The sequence below is a fragment of the Corvus brachyrhynchos genome, unplaced genomic scaffold (assembly GCF_000691975.1).
Source record: "Corvus brachyrhynchos isolate BGI_N302 unplaced genomic scaffold, ASM69197v1 scaffold11, whole genome shotgun sequence".
In the NCBI taxonomy this organism is placed as follows: Eukaryota; Metazoa; Chordata; class Aves; order Passeriformes; family Corvidae; genus Corvus; species Corvus brachyrhynchos.
Genome location: NW_008236965.1, coordinates 3,378,397 through 3,396,422, shown reverse-complemented (window position 1 = coordinate 3,396,422; position 18,026 = coordinate 3,378,397). Strand labels below are relative to the sequence as shown.

Below are 18,026 nucleotides of genomic sequence, written 5' to 3'. Positions count from 1 at the left end.
CGGGCCCGCTGGCCCCCACACGGGGCCCGCAGCCACCTGTCCCAGCGCCGGAAACAAGAGAGAGCTTGGAGGGGGAGTTTGCCTATTCTTAAATGTGGATCACAGAGGTGGTCACAACTTTAAGTGGCTTAGAGAATTGTCCATATTCAAACTGGCCAGCTGATAGGTTCTATCAGTTCCCAGAGGAAACTGTAAGCACCCCTTAGCAAGGACATCCCTTCCAGGACTATGCTTGCTAACCTATGACACCTATGGTTAAAATTTCTCTAAGGGTCAGTTAAACTGTTCCTTTCCCAAGGGATGTTTGTATTGAGTGGGGTTTGATCTCTTGCCTTCAAATATCTCTCTGGAGGTATGTATTTCTTATGGCTATAACTTTTCTCCACGTAAGTAGGGAAAATTCAGGCCATTGTGGCTGGCAACTCACATCTAAAGTTGTACTTCAAAGACAGCAAGAGTATTGGTGGTATCGTGCAAGTTTATTATCAAGGTGATTTTCTAATTCTGCATCAATTTACCCTAACCTCTTCCTTCTGGGGGTTAGACTTCTCTGTGCCTTCCTTTTAGTAGGAAAGGTGTCTTTCCTGCAGCTGTCACAGAGGATTTCAAACAGTCCTTGGTGCTGGCAGACTCAGACTGCTACCCAGATGGAACTGCCCTTTACTAACAAAGTGCCTTCTGGCAGGTCTCAAACCACCACACTTTCCTTGAAGAATCTCTCAGAAACATTTGACATGCAGTCAACTGAAGGTTCATGTACACCTTCAAGGAACAGTGTGTACAGTAATAAAGTATTTCAAGATCCTGTGGTCCTCGACACTGCAATTTTCCAGTCACAGTTTTTAAGAAGGATGGCAAGTCCCCCCTCCCAGGTTTTTAAGTTGCACCAAGTTCTATCTTGAAGTCACTTACCATCTGAACACAGAAGAGAAGCCACTTACACACTGGCTGACTGGTGTTGTGTGATGCAGCTGTGCATTCCCTTGTAGCCTTTGCTTTCTCAGAGGGACTCCACAATTCTGCTCCCCATCTCCCCTACTCCTGTACACCATGAGCTTGGCCTCAGGTTAGGGAGATCTTCTGCAGGTACTGCAAGGGAAGATTTTTCTGGCCTTCAGAGAAAATACACGTGTGCAACCACAGTATGCATGTGGACTGCATATGTTGAAAAAGTCTGGTAACTTTTATAATCTCTTTTCTTTGAAAAGTACTGGAATCACACAGTGGGGTCTTTATGACTGAAGATGCCTCTGAAAATATGTATTTTAGATCTAGTTTTACTGAAATACTAACTGTGCTTTGTGTAGTGACTTTACCGTGATAGTGACCATGTTTAAGAAAAATGTAACAGCTGCAGTCTTGTAAAAACAAAAAACAAGCAGACCCTTATTGTTTATTTGTCCTTCAAGGTCATTTCCCATGTGATTTTTCTGCAAAATTATAATCTAAAGCTCATAATGTTATAACCCTGGAATGACTTTTCATGCTTTGTGTATCTTTTTATTTTCATTTCAGTAAGTCTCAGCAGTTTTGTACCACGACAAAACTTTCTAAGTATCGACATGCCTGTGGTGATAGAGACGTTTTGCAAGTATCCTTTGAAGTATGTTTGTTCTTTTAAGGTAAGCAGGGAACTGTTTAGAATTTAGTGACCCAGCGAAATTTCAGTTGGATATCATTCTAGACAGGATGCCGTGAAATATTTCTGTAGACATTTGACATCTTTATCCCATCTCTGCATTGATTATTGTCCCTGTGCCAAGCTAAAAATGAAACCTCTAACTTTCTTGAGCTTAAGAGCGTATTTTTGGTCAGTGCTTTTTTAACTCTTGAGGATGAGCCTTAACAGATGTGACAAGAGAGCCAAAGTAAGCTTGAATTTAAGTCAGGAAAAATTAGATGTTCTTGCTAGCATTGCAATATCAGGGTTGTATTATTTTTGTGGCATTATACTGAACTAAATAACAGGATATGGTTGGGTTTTTTATTTTTTTTCTTCAAGAGAAAAGAAAATAGCTATTCAAAAAACAGGATAATGTGGTTAACACTTGCTTATTCGTGAACAAGATTATATATATACACATACATATAGATTAGTAGACTTGAATGTGGCTAATGTTGGAACCTTTAGCCTTAGAAACTGAAATGTTCATGTGTGGCTATAGAATAATTAAACTATGTAGTTCAGTTTAATAACTAGTCCATAGAACTAGAGTAAAGGTACCACATAAGCTCTCATTTTCTGGGAACACATCAGGGTTCACGCTGCCCCAGCTGCTTTCTGACTCATGTCTTCTTGCCTGGCCACTGAGGATGGAGGTAGGTACTGCAGTTAGCAAGCCTTTACCAACAGTAAAAATTATCTACCCATCCCTCGTTCTCACGTGCACACACACGTACAGAAATCCACCCAGATTTCTGGCTGACAGGTAAGTAGGAGAGATAGGTCAGATTTCTGATTATATTTTAGTCATTTACTAGGGAGTGTTTTGGAAAATACTGCTAATCATGATTTCATACTTGAGTATAGAATACCTTCTTAGTTCAGGCATGGTGTCAGAGCTATAACCTTCCTCCAAAAGCACACAAAGCAAGCAAAGAAGATGGTGGTTTTTCTGTCTCCTGCTTTCACTCAAGTTGTGAAGAGTGCAGGTTTAAGTATCCAAACTTAGCTCTTAAAAAAATAAAAATCTGCAAGGGCAATTCTCTGAGCAGGTACGTTATGGTGTAAAACTAATTTTACTCATATAATTTCTGTGGAATGGCAGCTAGAAAATTAACCTTCATATGTCTCTCTCTGCATACTAGAAATAAAATACATGTATCTTTTTTTTTTTTTACTTTTTTTTTACATTTTCTCGGATATTCTTATGAACCTTAACTAAATTGAACCAGGTACCTCATCTCACTATCAGGAGCACTGGCAGTTATCAATGCTGTACCCTGCTTTGCTTTGGATGGTCAGTGGATATTAAATTCCTTCCTGGAAGCCACGTTGAGCTCCCTAATTGTAGAAAAACAAAACAGAGAGCTTGTTGGCTTTTTAATTTTGCTTGCTGGAAGTGCACTTTTGGCTGCCAATGTTGCACTGGGACTTTGGATGGTGACAGCACGATAGGACATTGGATATTCTTCCATCAGTTCTCAAAGTACACAGAAATAATGAATCCATTGCCTTTTAAAATTTGTCCAGTACTGAGATTGAAATAATTCCCTTAAAATGACACTGAAAGAACAATCAACTGGTGGTTGCTGTTTTAATTTAAAACTTTACAACACCATGCCTGTGGTCATGGGAAATCTAATAGGAAAAAGTAGGAGCCTTTTTATTTACTCTTTAAGCACTGTATTAATTTCGGAGAAATTGCATTTTAAGATTTCATAGGAAAAAATCAGACTTCATTAATTCAGATCTTGAAATAAGGGAATTATTTTGCCTCAAATTTTTGTAAAGTGGGAGGAAAAAACAGTTTTATTTTATAATTTTAATAATTTATTAATTAATAATTAAATTTAATTTTATTTTATAATTGTCAAGAGATCTGTGTGGGCTCTGATCATTTCTCAATCAGCATAGTCTTCAGTGACTTGTTTTGGCTTTTCTAGCCTGGTATTCCACCAAACTGGATTCTAAGAAGCCCTAAAGTGTGGTCTCAAAATGGGGAAAAGCTAGGTAAATGCATACCATGTGTTAATGGGGGAGAGCAGCCATATGGGTTAGTGGCTTTCCTTTTCACCTGGCCAAAATGACTGGAGGAACGTCGTCCTCAGGATGTAGATGAGAAGTGCCAATGTCTGCTAAAAATGAAGCATGTGGGAGGATACCAAAGCCCACATTTGTGTTGCTTACACTTTCAGTTGTATATTATCATACGCAGCTGAAGTTTTTTTAAAGGCAATATTTGTCAGCAATAGCTACAAGATAACTGAAATTTAGTTTCTGAGTGCTGAAGTATGTTGTGCATAGTTTTCCTAAGTGATATGTAATGTTTGTGGTGTTTTACTCAGAAAATAATACTGTATTCTACCTGTTCACAGTTGAAAGTGAAACCTATTGTTTTTATGGTGTCTATCCTCCAATGCTATGCATGTAATATGTACAGTAACTCACTGATGATTTTCTGTATTTCAAAGGGTTGTTTTCCTTTGCTAGGATTCATTCTGTTCAAAGATAGCTAACAAAGATATTTAGCTGAAGCTGGTCTTACATATGAACTATTTAGAGGAAGAGTATGATTGTGATTTGAACTATTTAAATATTTGGCTTTGCTTTCTGAGATGAATACAGACCATATCTTTGTTCTTAAATGAACAGTGGAAGAACAGTCAGTATTTTACTGACTGAAGTATGTCTGACATGCTTTGAAGCCCTTTAAGTCTGTAGTATTTTGTACCCAGTAGGATTATATATTGAATGTCTTGTCCTCCTGTGATATATTGCTTAGTTTATATATAACAGGTTCAATCAGAGCCTTGCCTCAATATAGGCTGATATTTGAACAAAAACGTTTTAGTTCGGGAGCCTCAATATTTGAAATAGGAAACTTTAGAAAATACCCTGCAACTTCTGCCTCATACAGTGCTCCCCACAGGAGCTGCTGCAGCTCAGAGTTCCTTTACAGAAACAGCCTTTCCGTCAGGAGCTAAAGTGGAACCTAAGCTCATGGATCCTGGCTTGCAGGGAGTACTGAAACATCCATGACCAGGTAAAATAGATTCTTTTGGCACCTGAGGTGAAAGCCTGGGTAATTTCAAAGTGGGGCTGAGCCCAGTTCCTGGTGCTACTGCACAGATTCATAACTGATGTTTGCATTTGCCCACTGATGTGTACTTTTGCACAGTAGTTTTCACACTTAAGATGGACTCCTTTCTTAAGACGATGCAAGCAGTAATGAGAGACCATGTTTATTTATTTGTTGTTGGCTGGTTTACATCCCTTTCCAGTGCTGCCACAGGCTGGGTGGGCCCTTGAAGTTCACCTCTCTGGGGTGGCTGGCCTGTGCCTCTCCTTTTCAGTCATTTCAACCCAGGCAAATTGGGATGGGTCCTGGTAGGAGAGAGTAAATCCTCCAATCTAGTGTGAGCTCGTCCCTCTGGGGACCATTAAAAGTAACACAAAGTGCAAGAAAGAAAAAACAAACTACACCCTGTAAGTCTAACTTGTCATCACTCCTGGAAACATACAGAGGTTTCAGAGTAGCCGTTCTGATGGGCCACTCTGCCATCCCTCTGTGGACAGGAGGGCAGGAGCAGCCTGGTCCTTGCCCAAGGCCTGGCTCTAAGGCTCTCTTCCAGACTGCTCTCTCGCCTCAGTGGCTGTTTACTGATCTGAGCTCTTCCTTTCAATGGCTCTGTGACACTTTCCTCTGTCTCATCCAATCTACATTCCAAAAAATTAATTTGCACTTGGAAGTTTAATGTAATTTAGTAAGGCAGGATATTTACTTTCAAAACATGTCAAGTCTGATATTTATTTATTCATGTTGACTACAATGGCTTGGAACAATCCTTCAGCATAGTGCCTCTCATGGAGATGTAGGCAACAGATTTAGAAGAACCCAAAGCTTCTGAATTGGCATGCACAAATTTCATCTTCTACAATGAGGCTGGAAGGCTGTTCCTGGTTATTTATTGTGCTACCAAAACATGCAGCTTTATCAAATGAAGCTAAAGCCAGTTTACTTTACACAGTCACTGAAGGCCACAGTTTTACCAAGTAGAACTTCAGTCTGTGTCTGACCTCATAAGCAAGAAGAGGGTGGATAAGACATCGGTCATGGCTTTAGCAAAACAGACAAACTAGTGCACTGTGAAGACCCTAGATCTCTTGTATGGAAGAGAGAGTACTAGAAGTGCTTAAAAGTAATTCATGAGTCCATTTCTCCATACGCTAAAATTCTACTGAGTAAGGGTTGATTTAGGTATGTACAAGAATCAAGACTTTAAGCAAACTGGGTATGAATGGTGACCCAGCACATCTTAGATTAATGTGGACAAAGGTAATAGGTAGGTTGGACCACTCTCTGAAGAAGAAGTTGTTCAGTGGATCCATTTCATCCTCCATAATCCTAACATATGGATTACATTCTGATAAGCATGGGCCATACATACACTTACTGGGAGGATTTTTCCTGGGGTTTTGGTCATTTATTTAGCAAGAGAAAACACAAAAGTACAGGGTAATTTTTGTGTGTTGGATTTTTACTGGAGTATTTGTGATGTGTCTTTTGTTTTTGTAAAAATAGAAAGGAAGTAATTCCTTAAAATTAAATCCTTCTACATTTTAGTCTAATTAGCCCCTCAGAATCTTTAATACAGGGTCCATCAATATAATTATAGGGCGTATTGACTGGACTATAAAACACAGCACTCTTAAAGATTGGATGGCTGCTACTATTTATGTATATACTATGCATTTTAAATCTGTATCAGATGGAAAAAGTAATGTCTAATATTCAGAAATGTTATACTTAGCTTTTGTTTGAAAATTTCCAGAAGAATTCCGCAATTATAATCATTGTTCTAACTTGTTTTTTATTAATTTTTTTATATCAGCAAATATTTACATAGCATGTTCTGATAATGCATGATATGACATGGAAATGGCAAACTCCTTAGCATGGGGGATGTTACATGCTCTTTGCTAACTTAGGAAATTAAAACCAGCTTGCTTCTGTACAAGTTAAATGAAAGAGGCTTCACTAGAAAAAGTGTAGACAAACTTGCAGATTAGTCATCCCAAATTATGAGCCACAGTGTAAAATTTGTTAACTCATCCTTTTTATTTAGAAGGAAACAACCAACGATATTGATACTGATTCTTTCAGTGATAATTCTGCATTTGTGGATGTGTGTGTATACATACATTTGTATAACAAATACGTACATAGCCATAGGATGTATTAGTGCTTTTTTAGGGATAACTTAGAGCAGTCCTCCATATTCTGCAATGTAGGCTTTTGTTTTTCCTTCTCTCTGTGAATTCTCTCTATGATTTTCTCTGGATTTGAGAACAGAAACTTATGTTTTTCCCCCATAAGTAATTCTTAACTTCTTTATTAACAGAAGACAAGTGATGGGGACATAATGTAACCACAGCTGCATGAGTTTTGTTCGGCTGACGTTTAAAATATGGTTCTTACTTTCTGTGAAGCCTCAGCTACAAGCATGGTAAACACAGTTTTTTCAGGGCCACTAAAAGAGATCAGCCTTGGAATGCATCACCTTCTTATTGCTACTGTTTGTGCTGTTCTGAATAACTGGGATGAACAAGACTGTGTAGACCATACTGAAGAAACAGTTTTCAGGACAGAACTCTCCATGGTAGGCAGGGTGTTTCAGCTTTCTTTTAATAAGGATATATTTTGTTCCATTTAGCACAATCGCAGCGTTCCCATAGCTTCCCATACATTTTACATGATGTCAAAGGGTGACCTGTAGGAATATTTTTAAAATAAATTATGTATGTCTTACTAATTCAGAGATCAATACAGATCTGGATATCACTAATGACAGATGAAGAAGGCTTATAAAGTTTTGTATAGCCTAGTCTCTATTTATATATAGAGCTAAACTCTAGATATAGTTACTTGTAAAATATGCATTCTGTACACTTGCATTCAGACCAATTTCCACAACCAGTCTTTCCTCAGCTTTGTTCTTGCAATCTTGTGAGTAAGGAACTTTGAATCTTAACACAGGTAAGATCCAATATTGGCAAATATTTTATATCTTCTTTATCCTGAATTTCATGTAACGCTTTCTATTGATTAGTTATTTAATGTGGCTGAGTTACCTGGGGTACACACCCTGCATCAATGCAGCATTTGGGAACATCGCACTGAGGACTGCCAGAAAACAGCAGCTCTGTGACTTCTGGCTTGGGCTCATCCACTCCATCATGTGAAGAGCAGATGGCAGTGTTCAGGGGCAGTGAAGAACTTCAGCTTATGGCAGCTTTATGAAACTTTCACACTGCTGACCCGGTGTGAAAGGACAGGAACAAAGAGCAGGATATGACACTGCAATTCCATTCATTCCATTTACATTGTCATGAAACCTGAAAAGAAGTTGTAATTAACATTTCAGAGCAGGAAGATGTGTTTTCCAGCCCTTCACTGAATCATTCAGTGAGTGGTGATCAAACTTTTTTCTTAACACTTTTCATTCCTTCAATATATATGTGCTGAATAAGTAGCATGGGTAGCTGTAGCTTATTTTTTAAAATGGAGTTGGATATTTCTCACCTCTAGATGTTCATCCTGGGATGGTTTTTGGAGCATCATAATATAACTGATCTTCATTGATACTTGGTTGAAAGTTTGGAGGCTATTTCCAAGCCATCACTAGAAAAATCTATTTCCAAGTTGTTTGTTGATATTTTAAATTCATCTTTTCCTTACATAACATTGCTTTTAGATTTCTTATACTTAGCTGATCTTATCTGAAGCCTGTCAATAGAATATGTATTGTTTAGAAATTCACTGTAGGTTTTTTTTTTCCTCTACATGGCCTTATTTTTCACACTGACTCACAGCTGTGGAATGTTAGATTTTTAGACCCTTTGTTCCCACTATGCATTGTTCATGATCATGGTTTTTTTTAAAAAAGGAAAAAAAAGAAAGCTTCAGTTTGAAAATGTCGGCTAATAAATATATGGAACACTGAATAATGTATTGTAGTTTTGTTTTGCCTTTTTTCTCTATTTAATTAACGAAACAATAAATATTGTTTTCTATGTATGATAAATGTATCCTGCAAATAAATTCATTCTCTGATTGTTGATGTGCTTAAGTCTGTTTGTAAAAATAAGGTAGAGTGACATAATTCCTTATTAGTGGCAATTGCCATATTCTCTCATATATTCTCATTCTCTTCATATGTGATTCATATTCCTTCTGCCAAGATACACCAACAAGATACACCATCCTTTTTCGTGTCTGACCACCTCCTAAAAATAATAATAACTATCACTTTACTTTCCCTTATTTATCAGTTTATCACAGTAATAGTTGAAGTGTTTGATACAGGAGGTCATCGTCAAGGTAAGCAAAACCACTGCTCTGGCCAGTCCTGTGTGAAGAACTTAAAATGTCAGATCTTCACAGGTGAACTTACATCTCACTACCTTTGATTTGTTTGTCCGGGCCAGCCCAGAGCTGGGCACGTTCCCTGGCTGGTTCTGGACAGGTTTCCTTCGGTATGCACGTGGTGTCTGGGCTGCACTAGCCCAGTGTAACCGGGTACCTCAGCTTTGTTTGAGAGGAAGGCGTTGCTGCTCCGTTTCTTGAGCGAGCTCATCTGGAGCCAGCCAGGTTATTTGTTCTGAGAACTAAATTGTCCTTTGTTGCTTATTGGACACGCTGTTACTTTATACAAGCAGAGCTGTTTCAGCAATTGTGGCTTTGTTCCCAGATAAAAGATTACCATGAGAAATGGGCACAAAGCACAGATCGGACACATTGGTAGGATTTCCCAGATAGGTTGCTATGCAGTTTTTGCAATTTTCTGAATTGCATTCTTCTGGCATGAGGAAATGCCTTTTATTTTTCCTCTTACCCATGTTAAAGGTAGAGACAATAGCATATTTTTTTTGCTGAAGCATGTAAGCTTTTAGGAGAGTTCTGAGGTTTTTCAGTTGGTTTTGAAAATGTTATCCTTTACTGTGATTAGGTATGTTCCTCTTGTAGTCTGAAAAAACAATCAATTATATCCTAATGTCATCCTGAGGAATGTTGCCTTCTTCACTAATGTAATTTCAGGGTAAGATTTAAAAAGAAATCCTGTATCTATGAGTCTTATTGCTGGTAACTTTATATAGAAAGCTAAATATAATTCTTCCTCTGATCATACCAGTTTGAACCACCAAGCAGAGGCATTCCTAAACATCTGCAGTAGATTTGTATGCACTGAACTCACTTAAATACTTTTTTAAAAGTATTTTTATGATCTTTTGATGTGACCTAATAAACAAAGTACAATTTAAGGTTTGATTCTAATGTTATGGTGGTAAACTGGGAGAATTCACAACATCTATGAGGACTAAGCACACAGACTAGTGAAGGTAGACTAAAGTTTTCCCCTTTTTTTACCTCAGAGAGATGTGGGTCTGGTGTTTGCTTTCATACTTTTAAGGCTCTGGTGGTGTTGAAATGTAATTGGATATTTTTACCAATTATGTATCATATTCTCTACATTTATGATTAGTTCTACCTCTTTTTAGTTCTTTGCAAGTATATTAGTGGCTGAATACTATGTCACTGCCACTTCTGCCTGTCTTGAAAACACATGGTCATACATCCTTTTTTATTTCCCCCTCAAAGGAATCTTTCAAACTGAAATACTTTTTTCCCTTCTTTTTTTTTTAAATGTCATCCTTTTTATTTGCTATTGCATTACAAAAGTTCCTGTCCTTTTCCCTCTCATGCCTCTTTGAGGACCTCTATTAAGATATTACTAGATATTTTTTTTTTTTAATTTCTCCAAACCGACTGAATTTGATTCAGTTGCCCACGCAGGCATCTGGTGTGATCTGAGATATCCTAAGGTGTTCTTAGGCTAAAAATCTGACTTGAAACAACGTTTTGAAACTCATCCCCCACTTGTCTCCTTTTGTCTCCTGGTGGATAAGTCTTAGGGTTTCTAAGATCTACACATGGGGCTGGCAGATGTGGGTGAGGCCCTACTGGAGATCAAAGACATTCTGGACCAGCTGCTGGATACTTGGAAAGGTACCTGAGGGCATTTTGTATCACACCAGATGCTTACACGTGGGCAACAAATCAAGCCAAACAGCCTCCTTTTCTTCCTTGTGTTTTTTTTTCTTTTTGGTTCATGAATTACAGTAGACTTTTTGAGTGAGTATATCTGACATAAAATTCATCTAAGCTTTTCTGTTTATGCAGAATAGTGTGATCCAGACTGTTGTATAAAAGGCTAGCAGAATACATGCATTGTCCTCCTGCACTGACCTTACGCCTGGAAGCAGCAGAAATTAGTGTTGCTGCCTTACCTACAGCAAGAAAAAGGAAGGTGGATCTTATAAGGAAAATCCCATCAGTCTCAAGCTGTGGAGGCACCAGGTAGAGATAAGGCTGTGTGAGGGGACTGTGATCATCTCAGCCAAGTGCCATAATTGTGCATTTGTCTGGTTTTTAACTTGCAGAAGAAAAGAAATTGTGACACAGTTAAGAACGGGATAAAATTGGGGAAGAGACTGATAGAGAGAGGTGGTTTGTTCATTTACAGAATCATTAATAACTCCACAATAAGCATTTTTACTATTTTTTTTCATTGAAGCATTTATAGAGCTGACCTGCAACTAGAACTAACAAACTTCCATCGCTGGTAGAAACACATTGGTGGTAAGATCAGAGGGGCAATAAAAGCAAATCCTTCTAGACAGCAGTTCAGGGTGTTCAGACTTCGGAGTTGTGTCCCTCTCCCTGACCGAGGATCAGGACCAATCTGACTTTCAGGTAGTCTGGATGCAAAGTCAGAACTTTTCTCCTTCTGTTTCCACATTCTCCCTTCAGCATGAGTTAACCTTACAGATACAATTATTAAGAAAATAAATTTTTTTAATGTTTTGCCCCTTGGCTTTGTTTTCATTCCTGCAGCTATTTGAATAACTGGCAGATACTTGGCCCAACCACCTGTATCTCTAGCATTGCTGCAAAATCAACAAAGACAGATTATGAATGTGCATTATAAACCACAAATTCCTGGGTACTTACCACTGGTTTTACCACCAACAAATTTAATTTTTTTTTTTCACTTTGACTGTTTACTGCTCTTTATTAGATGCTTGAATTTATTACCTGGAAATGTTCTGTGAAGCACGTGCAGTGCTCAGCGTGCTGCAGTGCTGAAGGAAGGAAAAAATGGGCAACACAAAAACTTGCATAGTGTGCTTTTTACAACAGAATTCACTGTTTCATTTAGTGAACCAACACAGATAAGATTATTTTGGCATAAATGAAGGATCTGGTTATTTTTCCAGCATTTATATTCAAAGGTATTCCTAAGAAGAGCAGTTCAGTAGTTAACCTAACTGGCCTCTGTGTACCATTGACCTCTGCAATTAAATGTAGCTGAACCAGAAGTTAGACCAGAAGTTAAAATACTACTGTCATTGTTGTGAAAACTTCAGCATACTATCAAATGATAATTTTTCATAAACATGCAGAAACCTATTGTTCACTTGAGAGTTTAACTAGCTGGAACAGCACATTTTTTTAACTTTTTTTTTTTCATTTTGATTGAAAATATCAAAAGCCATTCTGAAGAGAACATTTTAGCTTTCACTTACAGGGTTACTTAGAGGGGTTCTCTTTTAGCACATGCAAATGATGGTGTAAAAATAAAACTGTATAATTTAACAAAGTGATACTAAATGTCTAGATCACTCTGTTTTCATCTATATGGTCATGAAAACGAATCTGTCATATTCTGACATAAAATAGCAAAAATAATCCAAAAAATTAATGGTCACACAAGTTTAAAAAAATAATAATTTTTATTATTAATTACAGTAAATTGGGAGTGAAAGCCCCTTAAATGAAGGTCCTCTTCTAGATCAAAAAGGAGTTAAAAGGCAAAATAAACCTCTTGTCTTCTGCCATGGGTTTGTGTATATACAGAGATATGAATTTGATAAGCACTTGATTAACTTCTGCTGGCCTGCACTAGCATCAGTTTAGATAAAATTAATGAGTGTTAGCGGCCTTAGAAGGCTGTGAACCATACAGGTCGTGGCTGCAGTGAAGTGGCACTGTCAGATCCATAAAACACAACTTGCACTGAAGAAAAATGGTTGAGCAGCTCTGTCTGGGGCTGGGCTGTGAGGCCAGCCTGCAGGACGGGAATCCATCCCATTGTGCTTCCCTGTGTGACCTGCAGCACCCTTCAGGGCCAGCCCCAGAAAGGCACCTGCAGTCCTTAGCAGGGACGTGGGCCAGTAGAGCTCACTAAGTTCCACCATTAAGACCTTTCTTGCCCTGAGGTCAAAGGTCCTCCAGAACAAGCTCAGATTTTTACCCAAAATAGCCCCAAGCTCTTCTGCACGTGCCCAGCCCTGGCAGCAGAAGAGCTCAGGTACAACACCCAGGCTGGGGTCTGGCAATGGCACTCGGTCTCAGTGAGGAATTTTTAAATCCAGCATCCCATTAGTTCTGTCTTTGAAAATGCTGTGTGCAGGGGTGGGAGCAGGATACAGCAGATGGGAAAGAGCCTGGGTACAATCCAGTGTCTGTTTAGTGAACCACTGGCCAGTTTATGTAATACTATAGGTGAGTTCCAGGTCTTGGCCAGGACCTACTTAAAATCTCCAGGACAGAGCCACGAAGTTTCCAGAAATGTTTTAAATGGTATCTTGGTTGTTGGGGTTTTTTTAATCTTTGCTATATCTGCAGATGCATACAAAACATGTAAGAATGAGGTGTTTTCTTGCTGGAGAGGAATGTTAAAGAGATACTGCCAATTTTAAGCTTTAGGGGAAAATGCTTTTATTTTAGAGAATAAAAATGCTTTAATATTTGAAAAGCTGTTCTGCTTTTCTACAGTATTTGCTGAAATACTTTTTCAATGTTTAAGAAAACATTTTAACTTTCTTCCAAGTCTAGGAAGTGTGCAGCTTGGGCCATGGAAACTTACGAACACAGGAGCTTTGAAATGGGCTGTCTCCTCTTCAATTGCTCCAAATGTTTGACTTTGCTGTATCAGCACCAGTTTGGTGCTGATAAAAGCTTGCAGTTGTCTAGCTGTAAGGAAAGCCAGCTGTCTTAAGAACAGCTTAAGTTATTAGTCAGTCAGGCATCTGAAATTAGAAATTTTTGCTTGTGCATCCCAGGCTTTGGAATGCTGTCCTATGAAATCTAACACTGCAGCCAGACAATTAGACCTGATACCAGGAAATTGCAGGTCCAAATTGAATGGAGTCCTTGAAGTAGACCCTGAATATGATATGCATGTGAAAACAGAGCTAAGTTATGCACGAGCAATAAGACTGTTATCAATATGAAAATGTGAAGGACTCCTTTCTTCCATCCTCATTCACCACAGACAGTGTAGCCACCACTGTACACTGACATTAGTGGGAAACATCCTGGCCCTACATGGGGGGGAGTATCAAGTGTTAAAGCAATAGCAGAATAAAGTGGCATGGCCTAATGAACAGTGTCAGAATTGGACCTACTGAAGGAGGAAAACAGTTGCTTCAACTTAGAGAATGAAGGAAGGGGTTTCTCTTGATGTAGTTAATGCATTTTGCAAAGCTCTTTACTTCTGTAGTGCAAGACATAGCCCTGTTCTTCAAGCACATGTTGTAAAAGTTATTTTGTACTGAAGCATAAGGCTGTAGCAATCAAATGGAATTTGGAAGGTTTTTTTGCTTTGGGCTGTAACAAGCTTTCAAGGCTGCCTGTTGATTGAACAGGCTCCTGCTATGAGGAGAGGAATTCAGGGATTGAACCCCACCTAGCTTGAGTCACTTGCTGTAGGCATTTGGAAAGTCACCCCAGCCTCTCTCTAGAGTTAATAAAGACAGATATACCACCACAGATAAGCCATGTGAGGAGCACCAGGCTCTGGGGCTGCTTCTCACCCAACATACTGCAGATCCAGCCTGGGTGAGCAGCCTGGGCACAGCCTGCTCCACAGCCATGTTGCAGAAGGACTACATTAATAGATAGGATTGCTCAGAGCACCTGCACAGAATAATGAGTGTTGGTTTCTGCACTGCCTTATTTCCTCTTTCTTTCTTTGGTCCACAACACATTTATAAATAAAAAGCTTGGTGTGAATAAACTGGCTTGTGGCTGATTACCGTACTCAAAAGGTCTTTATTCACACACACCATATTCCTCTAGAGAATGTTTCAGAACATGTTCTAAAAACTGTAACTGTTGGTCTTAATGATTCACAGTTTTAAAACATTTCAGTCTAGTAACACAATATCTCTTCTTATATATGTGGGTGTCATTAAGACCACTGAAACATGATGAATAATTTGTAGTTGCTAGGTATCTGGAATTATCAATCTCTTCTTATTTTTTAAAGTAACAATTACAATAAAAAGAGTTTCAAAAGTAAACAATAGTGCTTAAAAGTACTAATGATGAAGACAGTGATTTAGAAACCAACCTATCTAGAACAGGCTTAGAAATAAGCCAAATGTATGCCTGAAGACAGGCATTCTCAGTTACATGTGTGGCCTCACATCATCCCTGTCCACCTCCCACACCGTACATCTCTGCTGTCGTTGTAAATAATCACTTTTTACCTTCAGAACTGTTCACCAGCCTTTTCTTTATCTTTCTGCCAAGACCAAGCCTCAAGGCTGGAAAGCCAATTAGAGATACAACTTCCCTGTCACGGCTGACTGCCACATTCATTCATTGGAGAGGGACTTTTCACAAGGGTGCGTAGTGACAGGACAAGGGGAAAAGGGTTTAAGTTGCAAATTTACAATTAATTACATTTAGATTGTGTATTAGGAAGGAATTCTGTGAGGGTGGTGTGGCACGGGAATAGGTTGTCCAGGTTGGGGATGTCTCTGGAAGTGTTCCAGGCCAGAGTGGATGGGGCTTTGAGCAACCTGGTCTAGTGGGAGGTGTCCCTGTCTATGGCAGGGGGGTTGGAATGAGATGATCTTTAAGGTCCCTTCCAATCCAAACCATTCGATGATTCTATGATTACCAGTTTGACACTGAATTCACAACCTGTGTTTTTTCTACCTCCTGCTTTTCCCAGCACCTCTCCCACCTCCTCACTTTGACTTCACCTTCTCACTAACAAATTCAGAACCACATTGCAGAGTTATTAGTATCTGCCTGCCTTTGTTTTGTCAGTAATACATGATTTTTAAATGAAAAAGTGATAATTTCTCAACAAGCCATTCCTATGCAGTCAGGAGGAAGCAAAGGAGGAGCACGGCATCTGTGTTTTACTCTTGATTTAGCTGGGGATTAAATTAGCAAATATATTTGTCGGACTTTCTGGTTTTTACATGTCTTCAAAAGAAATGACTGTGGTGATACAATTGACAAGGACTGCTTAGAGAAAGATGACTCCCAATGTAATTATGTTCAGTTTGCCAGCTGTGGCAACTATTTGAAAGACTGCCCTTCTGGCCAGAGATTATTAGCTTATATATACCAGGTTACATACTTTCATACAATCTATTGCTTAATGCTTTATCTCCCTTGAGGGCATTAGAGATATTAGGGAAAAACCTGGATTCACATTGAAGGATGATTTGCTTTAGGAAGAAAGACATTTTTACAGTGAATAAGCATTACATGCATCATGTAAAGATGCAGCTAAGATTTTGGAAAGTGACTACTGAATCTGGGTACATTTTTAGAATTCTCAATCTAAAGGATTTATTTTACCAGTGCAAGAGAACAGAAAATGAAGTCTTTTTAAAAGAGCCAACCAGAACCATTGCTTGCCACGCACTTACATTTGCATTTGTATCTGTGGCTGATTTGCTTCCCACTGAAATAAAAAATAAAATGGTGGGAAAAACTGAAGACAGGTGCTAGTAAGGGCACTAACCATATTATCACATGCAATCACACTAGTTTCCTGGACAGCTGAAATAATAGCAGCCTGGTTTAGTGCCTTGGACTGGTTTCTACTGGGTGACTGCACTTCACAGTAAAGCCTGCAATATATCTGTCATCAAAATCAGCAGCACCTTAAATGTGATGCTGAGTAACTACAGCAAGTGCTGAGAAAATCTCCACATCTGCCCAGGCTTGGGTTTGCTTCCTGGAGAAGCAGAAAGATGATGGTTTGAGTTACAGAATATTTCCACCATTAATAAACTGAACTAAGTTTTACAAGATCTGAATTAAACTTTCAGCTCAGCCTGTGTAAAACAGGAGCAATAATGTTTTGGTGATTTGCTGATCCCTTTTGTTTTCAGTATTTGGATCATAAATTCTCTGTGTAGAAACTCCCTTTTCTGAGTGCAGTGATGTGAGGATATAACTCTCTTTGGAGAGAGGGGCTCCAAGTACTGATAAAAAGATGGTTTGAAAGTAGTGTGCACTGGAAAAACTGGTTTTTAGAAAAAAGATACTAGGTTTTAAACATGATCCCTGTCACAAAGTCCAAACCCCAACAGCAGGATGCATTTTGAAAATTAAGTCAGTCAGGAAGTCAGCAACAGTGAAAGCAGAACAAGAAAAGGCAGTTGTAGACAGCAGAGAAATCAGAAACTGATGGAACTAACATCATACAAAGGACTCAGCAGAAGGGGATGCAAATGACCAGTATCAAACAGAATCAAGTATGATTGAGAAGAAGAAAGGAAGAAGCTCTCAAACAAACAGTGCTGCATTCAGTGGGCAAAAGTGCAGTTTGAGTGGGAAGGTGGAGAAAGCTCTGCTGATTTCTAAATAACAGATAAAGATGCTAAGATAAATGAAAGATAATAAGGTAAATCAAATATCAAAGAGCTATAGACAGAAGCAGGTCTGGAGTAGTATGCAGCAAAAGAAAAACCAAGTTAACGGAGGAAATAATTGGGAGAGCACTGAAGAATAAGTGAGGATTTTAAGTGATGATCACAGGAAAGAAAGAAGAGAGAATGGAACTGAGGAGACAGGAAGTTGAAAGTGGGAATGAGAGAGATGACTGGAACTTGAAACTGCAGAAAGCGTGTAAGGATTAAAGAGGGGTCATATAGATAGCCATTACTTCTCCTTCATTCAGAGGTATCTCATATTTTGGGGGTTTTTTATTTCCTTGTCTTCTTACTCATGCAGCACTTTATATATTTACACCACAGCTGCATTACATGTTTTTAATATTTGTTATTTCAAGCAGCTTGCAATATGACCTTAGGGGAGGCTTAAGGTTTTATAGCAACCTTTTACCTACCCACCATCTCTTCTCAGGAAATTTCCAGTTCATTCCTGCCATGACTGAAATGCTGCATGATAGCATCTTTGCAAAGCCTTCAGAAACAGCACAGAGCCAAAAGCATCTTATTGCTTCTCGGTTAGCATTCTCTCAAA

At 38.8% G+C, this 18,026-nt stretch overlaps 1 protein-coding gene and 1 long non-coding RNA gene across 4 annotated transcripts in view; one reads left to right on the top strand and one right to left on the bottom strand.

Annotated features, from left to right (window-relative positions):
• MBTPS2 (membrane bound transcription factor peptidase, site 2) overlaps positions 1 to 8,782 on the top strand; it is a 40,744-nt gene extending 31,962 nt beyond the window's left edge. For 2 of the 3 annotated variants that reach the window (XM_017728428.1, XM_017728427.1), the window contains 2 exons: positions 1,516 to 1,591; positions 2,896 to 8,782. In XM_017728428.1, coding sequence (XP_017583917.1) covers positions 1,516 to 1,591; positions 2,896 to 3,118 — 299 coding nt within the window. In that variant the 3' untranslated portion in view covers positions 3,119 to 8,782. The remainder of the gene's footprint in view (positions 1 to 1,515; positions 1,592 to 2,895) is intronic. The other variant, XR_001860051.1, reaches the window with a different exon arrangement.
• The window catches only part of LOC108445252, a 21,887-nt gene extending 5,310 nt beyond the window's left edge, over positions 1 to 16,577 (bottom strand). Inside the window, exon 1 of the long non-coding RNA XR_001860052.1 lies at positions 15,596 to 16,577. This is a non-coding gene — a long non-coding RNA (uncharacterized LOC108445252). The remainder of the gene's footprint in view (positions 1 to 15,595) is intronic.
• Between the last annotated feature and the right edge of the window lie 1,449 nt (positions 16,578 to 18,026).